This window comes from Cucurbita moschata, unplaced genomic scaffold, assembly GCF_002738365.1.
Source record: "Cucurbita moschata cultivar Rifu unplaced genomic scaffold, Cmos_1.0 Cmo_Scf00027, whole genome shotgun sequence".
In the NCBI taxonomy this organism is placed as follows: domain Eukaryota; kingdom Viridiplantae; phylum Streptophyta; class Magnoliopsida; order Cucurbitales; family Cucurbitaceae; genus Cucurbita; species Cucurbita moschata.
In genome coordinates this window covers 2473464-2492207 of record NW_019268543.1, presented here as the reverse complement: position 1 = coordinate 2492207, position 18744 = coordinate 2473464, and the positions used below count along the sequence as shown (strand labels likewise).

The window sequence follows — 18744 nt, the reverse complement described above, 5'->3', positions numbered from 1 at the left end:
AATGAGGACAAAAAGTACTAAAGAATCCGTGTTTATTTACCGACATAATCAAGACAAGTAGGTAACGTAATTTTGAGAAGTGGGGTTACCACTCTTTCGAGATTAACGAGGCAGAGCTCGAGATTATATCGAATATCATTGACTTTTAAAATGACAAGTAGACAAATAATTTAGAAATTGATATTAATTAATAATGAGCATAAAACATAAACATAAAATAGAGAATTAATTTGAAAATTCACTCTTTGAGTGAATTCAAAATTACTTAAATGTCCTTCTATTTTTTTATTTTTTTATTTTTAATTAATCAGATGGAGTGGGAAAATCCCTTTGATCTTTTCCAATTCACCAGCCGACACAGAAACTCTTCTACCTGCACCAAACAAATTCAAAAAGGGTAAAAACGTAAATGTACATAGAAATTTTTAAATTTTTAAAAATTAAAAATTAAAAATTGAGTTAATTACCTCGGATGGTTCTTGCAAGGAATAAGAAGCACAAGTTTCCTTAGGGAATTTCGACACTAAAATTCCAAACCCTAATCCTTTACTTTGCAAAACCTGTCCAATTCATATAATCCCATATTTATAAAAAAAAAAAAATATATATATATATATATATATATATTTATTATTTTATTTCTTAAAAAATATCGATACCTTAAATGCATCCTCGTCCGTCCGATCATCTCCAATATAAACCGGCAAAACATCACTAGAATTTGCAAACCCTGATCAAAGTCAACCATATCAGCACCGACAAACCCTACATTACACATTAGGTTAGATAATGATACGAGTTTAATTCACCTAACGACTCGAGTAAGAATTCCAAAGCTTTGCCCTTATCCCATTTGATAGCAGGTCGAATCTCAAGTACCTATCGAGATTATTTGTATTTTTAGCGAGCGTGAGGAAAATAAATAAATTAAATAAATAAAAATAATGGTCGTAAAAAGTAAAAGGTTGGCACGTGCGGGTGAGATACCAGGATTTTTCCATAATTAAAAAAAAAATTACCTTTCTTCCTAAAGTGAGAATCAATTTAGGATATTGATTAACCACGGATTTAACTCGGTCCGCTAATCCAGCCCATTTCTGTAATTTCACTCCCAAAAAATAATTAATAATTTATTTTTATTGGGATTTATTTATTTATTTATTTGAAGAAAAATAATTACTTTTTCATCGACGCAGCGAAAATGCACAGAAATGCAGAACTTATTGTTTTCCACTTTTGCCCCTGTAATGGACTTTGTTATTTCTGACAACGTTTTATGTACCTGAAAAAAATAAATAAATAAACAATTTTAAATTTAAATTTAAAAATATAATTAAATTCATAATAGTGTTTGGATACGGGCTTGACTTTTTCCCACAAACAAACACAAACCTCGTCAGTTTCAAAATAAATAAATAAATAAAATTACAAACCTCGTCAATCATGGGTAGCAGCTCGCTTGCCGGTTGGAAAAGCACTGCTTCATTGCCCTGGAATTTATTTATTTTAAATATTAATTTAAATATATAATATTTATTTATTTATTTATTTATTATGCTTACTTTTTTGGATTTATAGCCTTTTGTTGGGCCTTGTATGTCCATTCCATGGCTACCTGCGTAGAACAGCTCTGCTAATCCTACGAACTCGTACACCTGCATGATAGTTTATGCTTAAAGTAGATAATATTGTATCGTTGTGGAGAGTCTCGTGAAATTTGTACCTTGTCTCGACGCCTTCCGCTGACGATGGCGGTGGGAAAATGGGCGGCGATGTTCTTTACGGCTGCTCTCATCTGCTTGTCGGATGAGTTAATGGTGAGAGAATTGGATGAATGGTTGTGTTAATGGGGGGATTTTAAGAACACTAACCTCATGGGTCATGAATGCTCTGTCGGGATCTTCAACGATTGGGGAAAGAGTGCCGTCGTAATCCAAGAACATGACGATTTGTTTGTCTTTTGAGGCGGTTGTAATTTCGTCGAACATGTTGAGTGCAGATGGGAGATGAAGCTACAATGTGTAACAAAAACAGAGTGAAAATTGGTGAGAATTGGAAGGGATTAAGGAAGGAAGAAGAAGAACAGGGGAGGGAGGGAGCTGACAATCCATGGTGGCGATTGAGCGGTGGATTGGGAGAGAGAAATTGCTGAGTTCAGACGAGTTGGAGATGAAGCTCTCATCAAATCAACAGAGCAAGCAATGGCTCTGTTTCTGCCTCCTCCTCCTCCTCCTCCTCCTCGTCCGCCACCGCCTCCACCGCCGCATCCGCCATTTTCAGTTCTTTTGAGAAGCTTCTTCTTTAACATATTCGCTGCAAATCCGCCGATTCTTGCGGCTGTTATGGCGGCGCCGATTCGGGATTTGGCGAGAGACGGTTTCTGGTTGGTCATATGTGGGGGATGAAGAATTGAAAACAAAAACAGAGCAAAAACAGAGCAAAAACAGGGGATTTTGAAGAAGAAGGAGACGAAGACGATGATGATAAGGAAAGAAAGGGTGAATTTATAACAGAGATTCATAGCGCTAATGGACCAAATTATTAATCTTTTCTTTGCTTTAGTTGCTGTACTTTTCAGCCACCACTCGCTCATCCCCACCACCCCCAAATATTATTCTCTCCCTCTCTAAATATCAATTTTCTTCTTAAATAAATATTTTTCTTTAATTAATAATTAAAATACTCGGCATAGATTCATTATTACATTGACAATCACGTAAATAATTTAACCAAAATCACTGGTTACTACCGTGTTTTATGTCATTGTCTCAATCAATAGATCAGAGGTTCAAATTTTCTTGCTTCGAGATTAAGAGAACGAAAATGGGTGAAGGACCACTAAACCCATTTCGAAATATATTAAAATAAATTAATTTTATTATTATTATTATTTATTTTAAATTTATATTTTTTATGATCCATAATAATACAATGATTATGGGAATGGAGAAGAATTAAGAATGTCTTAATTTTATTTGTGACACTCGAGTAAATGAGGGGTACATGAATAATCTAAGACTACATTCGAATAAGAGCGGTTTTGAGAATACGATAACTAAAAAAAGCTTAAAATAATTAAAAATTACTACGTATCCCAGCAAAATACACCTTCGTTTAAGTGAGTAAATTCATCTTGAAATGACCCGTGTTAGGATGTAGAGGAATGTAGGGACTATCGAGTATTGAATCCATATACGATCAATTGTATTATATTTATTAAATTTTACCATAATAATAATAAATAAATAAAAATAAAAATGTTACCAAACAAATTTATAAAGTAAAATTATTATCATATGGGTTTCAATTTTGGAATAAAACAAATATCTTGCACCTTTTAAAGTTAAAAATAAAAAATAATAAAAAAGTACTTTTTTACTTTTTTATTTATTTATTTTTATTTTAATTATTGATTAAAGTGGAAATAGAATGGGAAATAACATAAATTGGACTTTTTCTTTCACAAGTCAATTTTTTTTGTCTTTTATTTTATTTTATTTTATTTTTCTCCTACGTTTTATGTTTTCTTTTAAAACAAAAGTAGATGATAAAAATTAATTATTTCTTTTATTATTTTCAATATTTCAAATAAATATATTATTACCAGTTGAATCATTCCATTAAAATTTAACATATTTTATTTATTATAATATCCAATATTGAAATATAAATAAGGTTGACAAAAATATATTATTATTTAAGGATGAAGCTTTTATTGTCGGAAAATTAATAATTTCCTTTTTCCCATGATTATGTCGTGGGAATTATGTAATTTAGTTAAAAACAGACTAAGAAAAAGATTCCATATTCTCACAAAATAATTAGTAATACATTTATCTTCCTTTTCACTCTTTTACACGTCTATTTCCGGTCGTGTTAATTCTCGAGTGCTAATTCTAACTTCGGGTCGCTTAAAAAACCTATAAAATGTCCAAATCTCAGTCCTCGAGTTTTGGTCCTTGAATTTTTACGTGTAGAGATTTCGTGTGTTACTTAAACTTGCACAACGAGACTTAGAATTGTGGGTCGTGTACTAATGAAATGAATGCATATGGTGGTAGCTCTCGAAGGATCGAAAATAGAATATTTGAAAGTCAGAAACGGAATCTAAGCCTAAACGCAATTATATAAGAAGGTAGGCGTGTCCATGCGCGGGAATAATGGGTGTTAGGGTCAAAAGTTTTGTGTGGGTGAAGAAGAAGAATGAGAGTTAGGCAAGGTGTTTGAAATGGGGAGCCAAATACAAAGTTTGGAATAACTTGGGGATGAAGAAAAAGGTTAAACAATAAATAAATATATAAATATATATTAGCTGAGCTAGGTTTAAATTTTATTATTTATTTTTTCAGCGTTACTGAAAAAATGATATATTATAAGAGTATCCTTTTAAGAAATTATTCTTTAAAATAAATTATATTCACTTTAAATCTAATATTCTACGAACGATTTCACTAGAAGACAAATCAAATTCGACTAATCTTATAATAGGAATAATAATATAAAGTATTATAAAGTAACTCGATGGGTGAATTAAAGGATCTAATGCTCTATTAAAAGTAGTTAAAAATCTAATAAGAACCGCTTTTCTCATATATTATTATTATAATTATGGTCATCCAGTTTGAGAAAACAGTAGCTACAGTAGAGCGGACAGACTTTAATCAGCTATTTAGCTGTTAATAGATTTATTCTTTAAAGTCGGGATTAAACAATCAATTTTTTTAATATATAGACGGAATAGAAATATATTTTAAAATTCGATAGGAAAATACGAATTTTTTATTTAAAATATTATTCTCTATCAGCCAATGGTTTCTATAAAACAATGTCCACTTATTTGTCTTGTTTATTGAGACAACAAATTTGATAATTTAATTAGAAAAATACATAATATACACGTCAGAATAATAATAATAATAATATTATTATTATTTTGGTTAGGTATGAAATTAAATATCAAGATTTCTGCCATCTACCAACTTACGTGTAATCTTTATAAGCTTTGAATATTTGGCCAAATAAGGAAAGCCGGGTGGCCAGATCTGTCCATGTCATTAGCTGATGTGGCCGCTTCAAAATAAATAAATAAATAAATAAATAAAAATACTGAAACTAAAACACCCCCTTAACTGAAATAACTGTCGCTTCAAATATCCACTGGATTTTCAGTTACAAATCATGGTCCCCACACTTTTTCACTAATAATAATTACAGATTTAACTTAATTAAATAAATGGGCCCCACTTTTCACACTTGTTTCTGATGGGACATGTCATCCCAGCTTGGCAATGATTCATCTGGGCCCACTAATTAGTGCTCTCCCCACCCATTTTGCTTTCTCCACCCACAAACCTTTTTTTTTTTTCTTTTTCTTTTTAACCTTCTAATTTTAATATCTACTCGCTCCATATAGTTTTTGTCACGTATATATATTTTTTATAATAAGGTCCGAGTTAGGTTAATGAATATAATTCATAGTTCAATATTGTAACGTTATTTTCAATACAAACTTTATATAAAAGTTGTTTTCTGCCTTTAATCTCGAAGCTTCAGTAAAGAATGAAACCATTTTTTAATTAAAGATATTATTAAATTAATAAATTTAAGTACAGAGACTTATAAAGTCATTATTAGGGTTTTACATTTGTCGTACGTACAATGGTCGATCGTGAATCACTTCAAAATGTTTTTATAAACCCTAATTTTCTTACTTTCTAATGATTATTGTGTTCGAAAAGTATATCTACACCACTTAATATATTAATCATCCATTAGGATAATATTTTGTCTTATCTTCTTCTTCTTTTATAGCTAAGATGAGATATATACCGTCTCAAAATAATAATATAATATAAAACTCGATTCTAACGTTTTGAACCTGAATTTCAATGTTATTTCTTTCGATAGGATTTCACTGAAAGTATAGATTTCAACTCGGTTACGTAACTTTAACGTGTAAAATTGTTTTTAATATATATTGATATACGTATTCGTGGTCATGTTAGGAGTGTACATAGGTTGGGTTGAGTCGACTGAAAAAAAAAAAAAATCTTCTGGACCCATAAGAAATTTTGGGTTGGATGGGTTGGCATCTCGAACAATCTATATAGAGTTCACAACCTAACCCTCTATTTTTTAGTTGAATTATCGAGTTCGTTCACTAACATCAGTTACAAATGTTAAATATTTTTAATATTTTTAAAATTAGGGTTGAGTTGGGTCACAGCCCTATTTCTCAGTGGTCGAGTTGACCCAACAAAAAAAATGTCAACCTACAAATCAAGTTGAAAAAAAATTTAACTCAACCCAATTTTTACGATTTGAGTTGAGTAGTCTAGGTTGGTTGGATTATCGGGTCATACATGCAGAGATTCTAGCTACTAACAATTCACTAACACATGTCACGTATTGAGCCATCAACTTTCAAAATCGTAATTAATGTCTCATCTATTGAACTATGCTCGTATAGACTAAAAAAAATCCTATTGTTCTAAAGTGTACGATGATTCGTGTCCAGATATAACATACCTCCTAAACCTAGTTTGTCGGGGTCTCGTCCCTCTTGGGTTTGTTTTTTTATTTTCATTAGTGCCTATGGCACTAACTAGCTAGTCTAGTCCAAGGATGAATTGATTGTCACCAATAATTTAAATATTTTTTCAAAAAAAAAAACATTATTAATATCATCAAATCCAATAGGTTATAACCCTATGTGGGCATGCAGCTAACTTTTTTAATTTTTCTTCTTTGGTACGAAAATTAATAATTGTAAAAATAATATTTTTATTTTTATTTTGTAGCTATAAATGCTCCCTAAAATTTACATTATTATTCATAGTGGGAACTTTAGAGCCTAGATAAGCTATATAAATTTTCATAATTAAATTCAATATTTTTTTAAATATATATATATAAAGTAGTGTATACTAATTTAATTTTTAAAAATTAAATAACGATGTCTTAATTAATCGAGCTTGAAAAAAAAGTAGGGGAAAAAGTGTTTGGAGTGATGTCGAATTTGAATGGAGTGATTAGACAAGACTAGTTTTTAAAAAAATGTACAAAATTCCAACATAATGTATTATTTGATTTGAAACTCTAAAATTCCAAAAGGTTTATGAATTTGATAAGATGTGTAACATGCGCACACTTTGAGTTGATATCTACCTATCTTCTTAGACAACAAGATTTCATATTGGATTCTCGAGTCAAAAAGTGTTGGCATATGGATTTCGTGTTTGAATTAGTACTCGTCTAGTAAACGTAAAATGACAGTATTGTAAGGAATGTTTTGTTCCTCTCTCGGATCGATGTGGGATTTCACAATCTACCTTTATTAGGGGTTTAACGTCCTCGTTGGCATATTGTTCGATGTCTAGCTTTGATACTATTTATAACAACCGAAGCTCACTGTTAATTGATATTGTTCTCTTTGAGCTTTTCTTATGGGCTTCTCCTCAAGGTTTTTAAAGCGTGTATGCTTGGGAGAGATTTCTACATTCTTATAAGAAATGCTTCGTTCCCCTCTCGAACCGATGTGGAATTTCACAATCCACCTCTATTGGGGGCTCAGCGTCCTCGTTGGCACACTGTTCGATGCCTAGCTTTGATACTATTTGTAATAACCCAAACCCACTGTTAACTGATATTGTCGTTTTTGAGCTTTCTTTATGGGTTTCCTCTCAAGGTTTTTAAAACGAGTTTGCTTTAGAGAGATTTCCACACTCTTATAAGAAATGCTTCGTTCCCCTCTCGATGTGGGATTTCACAATCCACCCCTTTGAGGGGTTTAGCATCTTCGTTGGCACACTGCTCGGTGCCTGACTTTCATACCATTTGTAATAATCAAGCCCATCATTAGCAGATATTGTCCTCTTTAGCCTTTCCCTTCAAGGCTTTAAAACGCGTATACTATGGAGAGATTTCCACACCCTTATAGGGAATGCTTCGTTTTCCTGTCCAACTGATGTGAGATTTCACACTCGAGCTACTTAGTTTTTGGGAAGATCGTGAGTATGACTCTATTGAGATTATGTCATTTAAACAAAACTATAAGCAAAATCATGATGATCAGGGTAGAAAAATATCTTACGACAAGGGGTGTTCATATGACTCGAGAACCCGATCAACCTAGACTACCTAACCCAAACCATACAAATTTCGTTAAATTACATTTTTTTTTTTCCAGTTTGAATTAGATTGAATTTTTGGAAAACAACAAATTAGGTTCAGTATATGGGTTGACGTTGACCTGACCAACTCGAAAATAAAATTACAATCCAATCCTATTTTAAAAAAATTAAGAATATTTAATATTTGTAATCAACGTTACTAATGCGTGGTGACTCGTAAATGTCTGATATTTAAATTTAAAATATTTTAATGATAGAAGCTCATTCATTTTCTTCTGAATTTGCATTTTATTTATTCTTGCGGGCTTCAAGTGGCCCGGCCCATTTCTTGATTCCTTATCGGCCCAGTAAAGAAGACAGAACATTGGGCCAGTCCATTTTGTTAGTGGGCTTGAAAAGGTCAATTTTCCAATTGCATACGGCCCAAATGTAGCGCACCCAGATTAAATGGGCCATAAAGCCCATATGAGTGTCTGTCTCCAATCTTTTTTCGTTCTCTAAAATTTGAAATTAAAAAAAAAATACATGGAAATTAATATTTTAAATTAAACATCCACATATTAACATTATATAATAAATTTTAAAAAATATTAATTAAATTCTTAATTTCTCAAATAAGTCATTGACATATTTGATATTACATTTTAATTTAAAATTTGTAAAAATTTAAAAAATAATTAAAATGTATAAAATGGTAATTTAACCGTATATTTCTTAAAATATAAGGGTATTTTTGTGTCCGAAAAAAAAGGTTTATGGTTTTTTAGTTCATGATATAAATAAAAAAAATGTTAGCGGTAGAAAGATCCTAAAGATTCATGGTCTGCAGATTTTCCAATCGGAGACGAAGACCCAATCCCTATATCCAGGGAAACACGGAGCTCGGTTTCTCGTTTTAGATCATATTCCCTTGGGTCTCCGCCGTGTTCAATTCTCAAATCCCAATTGTCCCGTCATTTTCCGGGAAGAATCGGAGTTTCTGTCTGGGCCGGGGGTTTGGATTTTTCAAAATTATCCTCTATTGATCTCGTGTTCTTAATTTTGATTTGGATAGATCGAACACCGGGATCTCTATCTTCTTGGCTGCTGCGTCGGATCGGAGAATTAGAGGCTGGACATGGATAATATAATCAGCAAACTTCGAAACTTGGATGCTTACCCTAAAATTAATGAGGATTTCTACAGCCGAACGCTCTCCGGTGGCGTTATTACGCTTGCGTCTTCTGTTGTCATGCTTTTGCTATTCATTTCCGAGCTACGTAGGTTTTCCCTATCTATCAATTTTATCTTGCCTGCGCGTTTGTTCTGTATATTCATAATTGAATCTTGATCTCATCATAATGTGTATTTCAATTGAATTTTATTATATATTTTTTTTTCTCTTGAATCTGTTCTGTGTTATGTACATTTTCGAGTCCCAGGCTGCATTGGGCAACCCCCTGTCTGACTTTTGTTGGCGCCATTAGTTTTTTCCTTCTCATTCCTCTTGGTTCAGCAGACAAGATTTCATTGGAATTATACATTATCATCAGAGTTTACTTCTTGATTCATATGTTCTTTATCAAAGTTCAGGCCAGAAGATTACCAATATATCATGCCCTCATTAATTTCTGTTTTCTTGCTGTTTCTGTTTGAGTATATACTTTATAGATTTGCTTTCTTTAACTGCTAATACACTTGAAACTCACATTGGTTGTAGGGTTGTATCTCCATGCTGTAACAGAAACAAAGCTCGTAGTCGATACATCAAGAGGAGAAACCCTACGTATCAATGTAACTTACCATTTCCTAATTTTGTATAGATATTGTGTTTATATGCTCATTATTTTGAAGCATTTTGGGATGTTATTGTTCCTCTTCTCCGTTGTTTTCCCAAGTATAACTATGACGCACATTGTTTCTCGATGTTTCTTGTGTTATGCATCAATTTTTCTTTGTTAATCTATACATTTTCCCCATTTTTTATTTGCAGTTTGATGTTACCTTTCCTGCACTTCCTTGTTCTTTATTAAGTCTTGATGCAATGGACATCAGTGGAGAGCAACACTTAGATGTGGTGCGTATGGTTACTTTTCTGTTTCTCTCCTTGTCCAAAATATATTAATTATCTGAAATTGAGCTGTGTAGTGCATGTCTTGTGCGTGTGGTGCAAGATTTACATATTGTTTTCCCCTGTATGCAGAAGCATGACATAATAAAAAAAAGGTTGGACTCTCATGGTAATGCTATTGAAGCTAGACCAGATGGGATTGGTGCTCCTAAGGTTTGTAATGTGATGATAATTTAAATTCCTTCTATTCCTTCCCCTCTCTCTGGCCATTTGTGGGACCATATGGAGCTAATCTAATCTGTGCTACGTTAGGGATGATAGTTCAACAGGAGAAACTCTCTCATCTAGTCACCATTGACTGTGCTTTGGATAATATGTATTTTTAGATTGGCATAAATTTTTTAAAAAGTGATAAATTGATTACTGTTATCTGTGGTTGCGTTTATTGAGTGTTGGATCAATCCAAAGCCAGCCAATTAGAGTGGTTTATTTGCGGCACCATTAGACTAAAACTCTACAATCCAAGCAATGATGATTAATGATTTAAAGTTTACCTTTTGCTGCAGTGATGAGATGAAAATAATATTGTGCTCAATCTACAATTCAAGCAAACCAATAGGATGAGAAAGGACGTAGGTGGACTGGATGCAACATGATATATGATGGTTTACACATTTGCATGTTTATGTGAAAGATTTTTAGTATTTTTAGTTGATGGGAGGTTAAGAATCAATGGTGCAGTGGTAGAGAACACGTCTAGAAATTTTGTAACATATAACCATTTTTGAGAAAACAATGGCCAGCAAGAAAATTGTATACAAATATCTTGACTTGTGCCAGTTTTTGTTTCCATTTTAATTGTCTAGCTTAATTTTGATGCAAATTTACTTAGCAATGGACATCTTCAACAGTTTGATCTTTAATCCAATCAATAAAACCATCTGCCCATACATATGCTTTTTGTGAATCAGGCATTACTGCTGTTATTTAATTGTCTTTTTTGCTATTGTTCGTTTTGACTTTGGCACAGCTAGAGAAGCCCTTACAGAAACATGGTGGCAGGCTTGAGCATAATGAGACATATTGTGGTTCCTGCTACGGAGCTGAATCAGTATGACCTTCTTCTTCCTTTTTTTTTTTTTAATATCTTTTTTATGGATAACCGAACTTTCATTGTAAAGCTCACAAAAGAATGTATTTTTTTCTCATATGACTTAATTGATTGTTGAATATAGTTTCCTGGTTGCTTGACTACCTCTAAATAGTTGATGTGTCAGAAAATCTTATAGAAGTTTATGAGTCTTTTTGGTGGTTGATTGTGCAATCCAATAAGTGGCTATATATCTTATGGCTATGGCCAGTTATTTTGTTAAATTTAATTGACGTAATCTGACTTGATGAATTAAACTACTGGTTATGCGTTATGTCATTTTGAGTTTACTCTTTTTCTTCTTCTGTTTTTTGTATGTTTTCTTTTTGTCCACTTCTTCCTTTTGAGAGGGGGCTCATTGAGATTAACATAGTTGGTGCTACATCCTCCCTCCTGCTTTCTCAGTTCATTCGCCTAACCCCCTTTTTTTTTTTTAAATCCTTTATATTCGCAGGCAGATGATGATTGTTGCAATTCGTGTGAGGATGTTCGTGAGGCTTATCGAAAGAAAGGTTGGGCTGTGTCAAACCCAGATTTGATTGACCAGGTTTGTCAGGATGAGGGCTCCAATTTATCCATACAATTTTGAAGTTGCTTCCAAGTTTGTTCAAGTATCTGGCGTTAATTATACATATGTATTCATGCCCCCTCATTCGTTTATTGCATGGCCATGATGTTTAAATTTTCTTAGCGAGACATTTTTATTTCAGAAGTTGAACTTTATTAAAATATAAATATCTTATGCATAGCTTCTTCACCAATTGACATGGGTGAGATCTTCCATCCATTGTTGGAAGATGGATGAACTTTTGACCTCTGCGGCTAGAGTGATGTTTTTCCGCCCTGCATTATGTGATATAATTTCTCGAGATACACGAGAACTTTTGCATATGATCTTGAAAGCATAATAATCCCATAGTTGCCCTTAATTTAAAGATTATTTGACAACGTCCATAGCTTGAGACCTATTTTTGCTAGACAATATTGAATTGAGATTTCATTGAACAATAGCATACCCCATCCTTTTTATATACAATCCAGTAGTCTTAGGCAACCTTTGAGATTTTCTTTTTATTAAATATTTTGTATGACACTATACTTCTTTTTTTTTTCTTTTTTTTTTAAATGGATTGAGTACCATGAACATTACTTTTCCTTCATCTATTATGTGGCATTCGTTGTATGAAAAGAGCATCAATTCAAGAATATCATTTTTCTTGGGTTATCTTGTTGACTTTGAATTTTCTCGTACTGCCATCCGGTGTAATAATATCAGTAAGATATGCCTAGTACCGTAGGGATTTCAGTGTTCTGTTAATAGGATGATTTTAAGGCTGATCTTATCTTATTCACTATCATAATTTTGTAAATATTTATGATGTTCAGTGCAAAAGAGAAGGGTTTCTCCAAAGGATCAAGGATGAGGATGGTGAAGGATGCAATATATATGGATTTTTGGAGGTTAATAAGGTTGCCGGAAATTTTCACTTTGCACCTGGGAAAAGCTTTCAACAGTCGAATGTTCATGTACATGATGTGTTGGCATTCCAAAAGGACAGCTTCAATGTAAGAAACATTTTAAACTTGGTCTGTCATTTTATAAAAAAAACAACCTATGCCTAAGATTGAGTTGGGGTTCTTAGATTATCAGTCTAATTTAAGTACATTTTCTGACTCAGATAAGTCACAAGATTAATAGATTATCATTTGGAGAATATTTCCCTGGCGTGGTGAATCCTCTGGATAGGTAGGCTTTCACTTCTTTTCTTGGAGCTCCTAGTTACGTTGAGATCTCCTTGTACTATGACCTTATTTGCATTTATCTTTGATATTTTAATTTTTGAATTGTGAAGCGTGCAATGGATGCAAGAAACACCAAGTGCAACATACCAATATTTTATCAAGGTTAGTTTTTGGATTATTTTGAGAATAAACTTGGATGGTTTTGCTTTTGGTTTCTCAAAAAGGCCTTGTACCAATGGAGATGGTATAAACTCATAATGAGCCCTTTAATTAGTCGATGTAGGACTCCTCTTCCAACCATCCTCAACAATCCTCCCCTTGAACAAAGTACACCATAGAGCCTCCTTTGAGGCCTATGGAGCCCTCGAACAAAGTACACTCTTTATTCGACACGTGAGTCACTTTTGACTACACCTTCAAGGCTTACAACTTCTTTGTTCAACATTTGAGGATTCTATTGACATAGCTAAGTTAAAGGGCTTGGCTCTGATACCATGTTAGGAATCATGACTCTCTACAATGGTATGATATTGTCCACTTTGAGCCTAAGCTCTCATGGTTTTGCTTTTGGTTTCCCCAAAAGGCCTCATACCAATTGTGATAGTGTTCCTTACTTATAAACCCATGATCAACCCCTTAATTAGCCGATGTGTGACTCCTCTCCCAACAATTCTCAACATTATTGTAATGAAGATATATCATATATCACATCATTCCTAGTATATTAGCTGGAGCAAGCCGGGTAGAGTTTCATTTGCTGTCTTGTTTTTGCAGGTTGTACCAACTGTTTACAAGGACGTTAGCGGGAATACCATCCAGTCAAATCAGGTTGATATTAGTAAACTCTGAAATCTGATTAATTGTAATTGTTACCACATATATGCTTCATATATTTGGGCAACGCCATAAAGATGAGAGCCATGTATTGTTGCAGTTCTCTGTCACAGAACATGTAAGGACTGCAGAAGTTGGACGGCTTCAGTCACTTCCTGCAGTTTTCTTCTTCTATGACCTTTCTCCCATCAAGGTTGGTTTTTCTTACATGTTCAATTTGTGATGAAATGGAAGATTAACTTTTCGTTACTCTTATAGCTGTTCTGTTTTGTATGTTATAGGTCACATTCACCGAGGAGCACGTGTCATTCCTCCACTTCCTGACAAATGTATGCGCTATAGTTGGAGGTACTTAACAAACTCCCATCCTCTCGAATTGCTTTACTTCATTTATTTGGTACCGACCTCGTTACATCTTTATATTGAATCAATGGTAGGTAGTACATTGCCATTTCCCTTGGTAAAGGATACGAAATAACATCATTATGTTTCATAATTAAGTCGGGCATAGTTTTCATTCTTCTTAGCTAGCTTAACTATGCCATTTCCCTTGGTAAAGGATACGAAATAACATCATTATGTTTCGTAATTAAGTTGGGCATAGTTTTCATTCTTCTTAGCTAGCTTAACTATGCCTTAAACATATGAGTTTCTTTTGTTCTCGAAGGGAAGAATGAACTTGTTTATGCTTATTGAGTGGTATGACTATGACTAACCAAGGAAAATGCTTTCATGGTGGTTCGATCCAGGCGTGTTCACGGTCTCAGGAATATTAGATTCATTCATATATCATGGTCAGAAGGTGATCAAGAAAAAGATGGAGCTTGGTAAGTTCAGCTGATAATTGAGCTCGATCTATTTGAGGTGTCGATGCTGCTTATGAAGCCCGGCAGCAAATTACAACTGTGAGATGATCAAATCAAGAGAAGAATGAAATGGTTCGATGGCTGTATTCAATTATGGATGAAGTTTGTTGCCATGATTTTAGTGGGAGTTAGAAAGGAAGGAGCTTAGCTTAGCTCTCCCAGCTCTGTTTCATATTTAAAAGAGAAAAACCACTTGTTTACAGTTTAACGAGTCCTTTTAACTGTTGTCGTAAATGTGAATATCCCACATGAAGAGGTAAAAGACAGGATTCTCATCATCGCTTAGATTCCCCTCACCCCCCACCATTGGATTTCTTTTTGTCATAGGTTTGACTTTTGACTTTTGACTTTTGACTTTATGATTCATAAATTTTAATGGGTACACTCTATATTCTCATAATATTGCATAATTCAGTAAATAAATATATCTTTGGATGTTTAATTAAAAGGAAGAAAGGGATAGTTTAGTTTGGGTTCATACCAACCACTTTTGGTGCCAAATTAATTCCCTTTATTCCTTTTCTTCAACTTCAAGTTTAGTAGTGGTGAGTCGGTGACATCCTACGTGGCCACTACTTTTATGTATAATTTTATATATAAACAATTAATTTGTTCTTGTTTATTTATATAATTGTTCAAATAAAATATTAAACTTGGTTTAGAATAACTAGGCTCAATCAATTATTTTAATCTGAAATTCGAATATACCTTAAATTAATTTTATTTTAAAGTCGTTGATCAATTTTTTTTATAATGGAAATGCATGAATCAAATAGATGCAAAATGAATTTAATTAAATTTGAGTCTTTTTGTATACGCTTGTCTTTCTCTTTTTCTTTACTTATTTAATAGTATTCTTTTACCATTTTGGTGGTAACTCACTTCGTTCAATCTTACTCTTGCTGTGATTCTGCGGGTTCGAAAAGTCTCTTCCCTGTTCGCCTATAGTCTTTGCGAGCATGAAACCTGTGATTTTGTGGGTTCGGAAAGTCTCTTCCTTGTTCGCCTATATTTGTGAGCATGAAATCTGTGATTTTGCGGGTTCGAAAAGTCTCTTCCCTATTCGCCTATAGTCTTTGTGAGCATGAAACCTGTGATTTTGCGGGTTCGGAAAATCTCTTCCTTGTTCGCCTATAGTCTTTGTGAGCATGAAACCGCGCTTTACTGTGATTGATGAATGACATTTATCCCAGACTTTTGGAGAAAAATAATTTTATTTATGACCTATATAAATAATTTAAAATAGATCACAGAAAAATAATTTTATTTGTGAGCTATATATAAATAATTTTAAATAGATCAAATAAAATTCCTTAAATATTACTTAAAAAGTTTCAATAATATTCTTAAATTTATTTTTAAAAAAAATGAAAATCAGTGGTCAATAATATCCTTGAATTTATTTTAAAAAATAAACTAAAAAATACATTTATCATTATCTTTCAATAATATTTATGTTTGAACATATTATCATAATATTCAGTTAATATTTAAGAGATTAAAATGAAAATCTAGAGAAGTACTAATTGAATAACGCAAACATAATATATTATTATTACATGGAGAAAATTACATAAATGTAAATAATAATAACTTGTACGTCTCTCCCGCCGGCCGAACAGCCAAAAAAAAGTTGGCCGCCGGCGATGGCTGTGCCGGAGATTTCACTTCCTATTAACAATTTCTACTTGTTAAGAACACCAAAATATATATAACTTCTAAACTCCCTACAAAACACTGAACAGACTGATTCTGCTAACTGCTAAAACTTAGTCGCAGAATCTCCTAAAAGACGACGACTCCTAATCAAATGTACTGAAATTATCGTTATCAAGATGTGAAGATCGAAGCCCAATCGATTTCCGACGGATATTTCTGCAGCATACTGCTTTCCGACGGCGATTCCCACGGCGAATCCATCGGATCGGGGAACGTCAGATCTGACAAAGGCGAAGACCCTGCCGACTCGTCGCTCTCGGCCGAAACCGGCGACGAGGAGTTCTCCGCCTTGCAACAGATCTCCGATCCGCTCGATCTGGCATCCTCTGTTTTCAGATTCTCGGGATCAATAACCGTCGGCGTCTCACACTCTGATTCGACTGTTGAAGAACTCGATGATTTCGATTTCTTCGATGAGGCTCCGTTTGATTTCCCCTGTTTCTGCGACTCCGCCAAGGTTTGGCAGATGGCTTCAAGCTTCGCGTCGACGGCGGAGTGGAGCGGCTTGTACTCGCCGAAATCACCGCCGACGGAGGAGCCATGGTGCTTGAGATGAGGGAAATTGAGCCTAGCAAAGTCGCCTCGAAGCTTGTAAGCGGCTTTATCGTAGGCTAAAGCGGCTTCTTCGGCGGTATCGAAGGTGCCGAGCCATAGCCGAGTTCGGTTCCTCGGTAGACGGATCTCGGCCACCCATTTTCCCCAATGCCTTTGCCTTACGCCTCGATAAAGCTTCGTCGATTTCAGTGGAGATCCAACTTGCTTCATGGAAATCCCCTTCGGTGCTAACAAATTCCCGCCGTTCCTCTGATTTCTCGCTACCTGGTTGTTAATCTGTCCCCAAACTGGCGGGATCAGTGTCTGGAGAGCAAACTGAGATTGGATCTGTTGGATCTGAAAGGGCGTCAAGTAATTAAGTCCGATGGAGGCTGATTGCTCTAATCCATGGAAATCTTGACCGGAAAACAAATGGATCATCGGAGGAGAACAATCGGAGGAGTAAGAAGTGGATTCTGTTTGGATCGAAGATGAAAAAGAGAAATCGGGAATAGAAAATGAAGAAGAAGAGGAAGCAGCTTTCATAAAAGGCTCAAGCGCTTCCATTAATTCACCACCAACTGGATCTGACTGTAAATCTCTGCATCCATACAAATCCATCAAAGCAGCCATAACTTCTCTACCAAATTCAAAACTAACAAGAAGAACACGATGAAATCAACAAGTATTTCTACGCAGAATAGGGTTTATAATAATAACCAACCCTTCAAACTCCAAGAGGGATAAAAAACAACCCTCGGAAGTCGATCTGGAAAACAAAATGAAGCGAAAAAACAGATTTACAAACAGATCTACGGAAAAATTTGTCCAAAAATTTAAAAAAAAAACTGGATCTCGATTCTGGAAAACACCTGCGCTTTCGATAAACCTTTTTTCTCAAGTTTGCTTTCGGATCTTTCTAAAACAAACTCAAAAATCAGAAACTGAAAGACAGATGATTAACAGAAAGGGATTCAGAGAAGCGGGGATTACAGAGGGGGGGATTGAAGAAGAAGAAAAAGATCGAAAACAAGAACACAGTCAGAGAAATTTCTCTCGAATTTCGCTCGGTCTCACTCTGATTCACTATCTCAGGCAACCTTGGGTTTTATAAGAGTCCGGCCCCAAAATTACTTCTCTTAATTACTTTCTTAATCTCAATTAACCACTCTAATTAGCTTCATTTTCTTTTTTTATTATTTTAATAAACTCCTTGTCCCTTCTCTTAGTCTTATCTACCCCTCACTCTGTGTATGACGTCAATCTACTGTATCCAAGGCACCGCCGCCAATCAAAAAATGACACGATGCCAATTACAGACACGTGTCCTTCGTGTTCACTGGCAGGTGTCGGTTTCTACGTTGTGGGTCCAGCCTCATTTTGCCATGTCATTTTTAATTTACTAAATCATAAATATAATTCACGAAAGTTAGTTTATAAATTATTATTTATTTATAAATTTTGATAAAAAAATTAAATAATAAAAGTTAGAATTTAAAGTATAAAGACTAAAATAATATTTAAATCATTTCTTTTAATAAAATGAACAGTTAAATGTATTATTTTATTTAATTATTTCTATAAGTTCAATAATGATTCATTAATTAAACTAATCATCTATTAATTACGTGTCAAACAAGTTCAAATTTTTTTACCATAAATTTTAAATTTTCAAATATTAAATTGTATATCAAATTGACCTAACATTTCGAATTA

At 33.8% G+C, this 18744-nt stretch overlaps 3 protein-coding genes across 3 annotated transcripts; 1 reads left to right on the top strand and 2 right to left on the bottom strand.

The window, feature by feature from the left end:
• Positions 1 to 207: 207 nt before the first annotated feature.
• Positions 208 to 2553, bottom strand: LOC111462425 (probable trehalose-phosphate phosphatase 6). Its single transcript, XM_023105981.1, has 11 exons — positions 2105 to 2553; positions 1872 to 2012; positions 1724 to 1795; positions 1563 to 1655; positions 1434 to 1490; positions 1181 to 1282; positions 1020 to 1097; positions 810 to 879; positions 660 to 730; positions 468 to 560; positions 208 to 373 (listed from the first exon to the last, which is right to left on the bottom strand). The coding sequence occupies exons 1-11, from the start codon at positions 2519 to 2521 to the stop codon at positions 308 to 310; spliced, it is 1260 nt and encodes a 419-aa protein (XP_022961749.1). The 5' UTR covers positions 2522 to 2553; the 3' UTR covers positions 208 to 307.
• Positions 2554 to 8926: 6373 nt separating this feature from the next.
• On the top strand, positions 8927 to 15174 carry LOC111462824 (endoplasmic reticulum-Golgi intermediate compartment protein 3-like). Its single transcript, XM_023106585.1, has 13 exons — positions 8927 to 9391; positions 9832 to 9905; positions 10105 to 10188; positions 10315 to 10395; positions 11213 to 11293; positions 11787 to 11879; positions 12719 to 12898; positions 13012 to 13079; positions 13186 to 13237; positions 13850 to 13903; positions 14010 to 14102; positions 14191 to 14257; positions 14659 to 15174. The coding sequence occupies exons 1-13, from the start codon at positions 9250 to 9252 to the stop codon at positions 14748 to 14750; spliced, it is 1161 nt and encodes a 386-aa protein (XP_022962353.1). The 5' UTR covers positions 8927 to 9249; the 3' UTR covers positions 14751 to 15174.
• A 1127-nt stretch (positions 15175 to 16301) lies between these two features.
• On the bottom strand, positions 16302 to 18134 carry LOC111462639 (ethylene-responsive transcription factor RAP2-4-like). The gene is made up of 2 exons (XM_023106305.1): positions 16597 to 18134; positions 16302 to 16566 (listed from the first exon to the last, which is right to left on the bottom strand). Exon 1 carries the CDS (start codon positions 17659 to 17661, stop codon positions 16606 to 16608), a length of 1056 nt encoding a protein of 351 aa, XP_022962073.1. The 5' UTR covers positions 17662 to 18134; the 3' UTR covers positions 16302 to 16566; positions 16597 to 16605.
• Between the last annotated feature and the right edge of the window lie 610 nt (positions 18135 to 18744).